This window comes from Austrofundulus limnaeus, unplaced genomic scaffold (assembly GCF_001266775.1).
Source record: "Austrofundulus limnaeus strain Quisiro unplaced genomic scaffold, Austrofundulus_limnaeus-1.0 Scaffold2116, whole genome shotgun sequence".
NCBI lineage: Eukaryota > Metazoa > Chordata > Actinopteri > Cyprinodontiformes > Rivulidae > Austrofundulus > Austrofundulus limnaeus.
This window is the reverse complement of record NW_013954518.1, coordinates 20,829-22,568: the sequence shown is the minus strand read 5'-3', so window position 1 is coordinate 22,568 and position 1,740 is coordinate 20,829. Positions and strand designations below refer to the sequence as shown.

The 1,740-nt window shown below is 35.2% G+C and overlaps 1 protein-coding gene across 2 annotated transcripts in view; it reads left to right on the top strand.

Annotated features, from left to right (window-relative positions):
• Positions 1–1,229, top strand: part of hsdl2 (hydroxysteroid dehydrogenase like 2) — a 5,958-nt gene extending 4,729 nt beyond the window's left edge. For both annotated transcript variants that reach the window (XM_014034434.1, XM_014034432.1), the window contains one exon: positions 779–1,229. In XM_014034434.1, coding sequence (XP_013889888.1) covers positions 779–894 — 116 coding nt within the window. In that variant the 3' untranslated portion in view covers positions 895–1,229. The remainder of the gene's footprint in view (positions 1–778) is intronic.
• Positions 1,230–1,740: the final 511 nt, after the last annotated feature.

Here is a 1,740-nt window from a genome sequence, read left to right as displayed (position 1 = left end):
TCACTGACTCTACAGATCTCGACAGCATCAACACTAAATGGAACATCAACAGTTTTCTTTCTCTTACTGAATATCATATAATTAGTTTTATCTAAATTTAATGATAATTTATTAAGTTTAAACCAGGTTTGTATTTTAACAAATTCTATCTGCATCACTACCAACATCCGTTCTATATTTTTACCAAAACAAAAATATGTAGTATCATCTGCAAATAAAACACATTTGAACAACCCTGACACATTTACTAAATCATTCACGTATAAAATAAACAACTTTGTCCAAGTACAGAACCTTGAGGCACACCACGTGATAGTACCCAACTCAGATCTTATATCATTTATTTGTACAAACTGTTTTCTGTCCTTTACATAACTAGACACCCACTGTAATGCTGGTCCTCTAATACCGTATTTGTTAAMTTTTTCAGGTAGAAAGGTGTGGTCAGTGGTGTCAGAAGCTTTCTTCAAGTCAACATWAATACTAGCACAGTTTTGATCGACAGTTGTTATTTGTTCAGTGAAGTCCATGAGAGCCATTGATGTAGAATTATYAGCTCTAAACCCATACTGACCGCTACTTAGATTATTATGTTTATTGATAAATTGATCTAATCTAGTCACAAATAACTTCTCTAGAATCTTTGAAAACTGTGGTAACAAAGATGTTGCTCTGAAATTGTTGAACTTTTAGCTGTTAGCATAGCGTCAGCAGCAGATGTAACCTCTCATCACCTTGTTTCCACAGTAACAGCTGTTTCCTGCTCGTGTCGTTTCAGGGAAGCTGAAGCCCACCATGGCCTTCATGTCGGGGAAGCTGAGGATCAAAGGCGACATGACGCTTGCCATCAAACTGGAGAAGCTGATGAGCCGCATGAACAAGGCCAAACTGTAACATTCAAGCTCCGCCTCTTACTAAAAAATAAACAGAAGCAAGTTTGAGTTATGATCATGGAGATGATTAGGATCACACACTGGATTTACCTGAATGTGGACGGACAGTTCTGACCAGTCTCTACTGGTCTGAACCAGTCTCTACTGGTCTGACCAGTCTCTACTGGTCTGAACCAGTCTCTACTGGTCTGAACCAGTCTGGTGTTGATGTCAGCTCATCACTGTCAAATTTATTGACTCTTAATTTTCACTTTAACATTTGTCATTAACCATAACTGATGATGTCATTTGTGTTGCCATGGTAGTGACAAATAAACAGATCTGTTTCACGCTGGACTGAAGTGTTTTTGAAGAAAACCGTCCTAACTAAACACCTGCAGGAGGGTTAGTAAAGCCCCATAAAATCCATTTTATTTTTTCACAAATTCTGTTTTTTCTGTTTTTATTTTTCTAAATTCCACTCTTTCCATTTTCCCCCTGAATTCCACATTTTCATTGTAACCAAATTTATTTACCTAAAAAGTGTGTCATTATAAAGTGACTGAACATTAATTAAACAAATAAATAGCTGCAGAAATAAAAAAATGTCTGTTATTTCACTATCGCTAATGTAACAAAAAGCAGTGTAAAAATATTTACTAAGAAAAAAATGTGTCAAACAGAATCTCACACAGTAAAGTTATCTTTTGTAAAATAAAAATGTTTTAGAATTTAACATTAAAAATATCATAAAGAAACAGATCCTACAAACAGCAACAATTTGTGAACAATTGCCAACTTAATAAGATCTAAACTCATTTACTTCTGTAATGGAGACACACACAAACACACACACACACACACACAC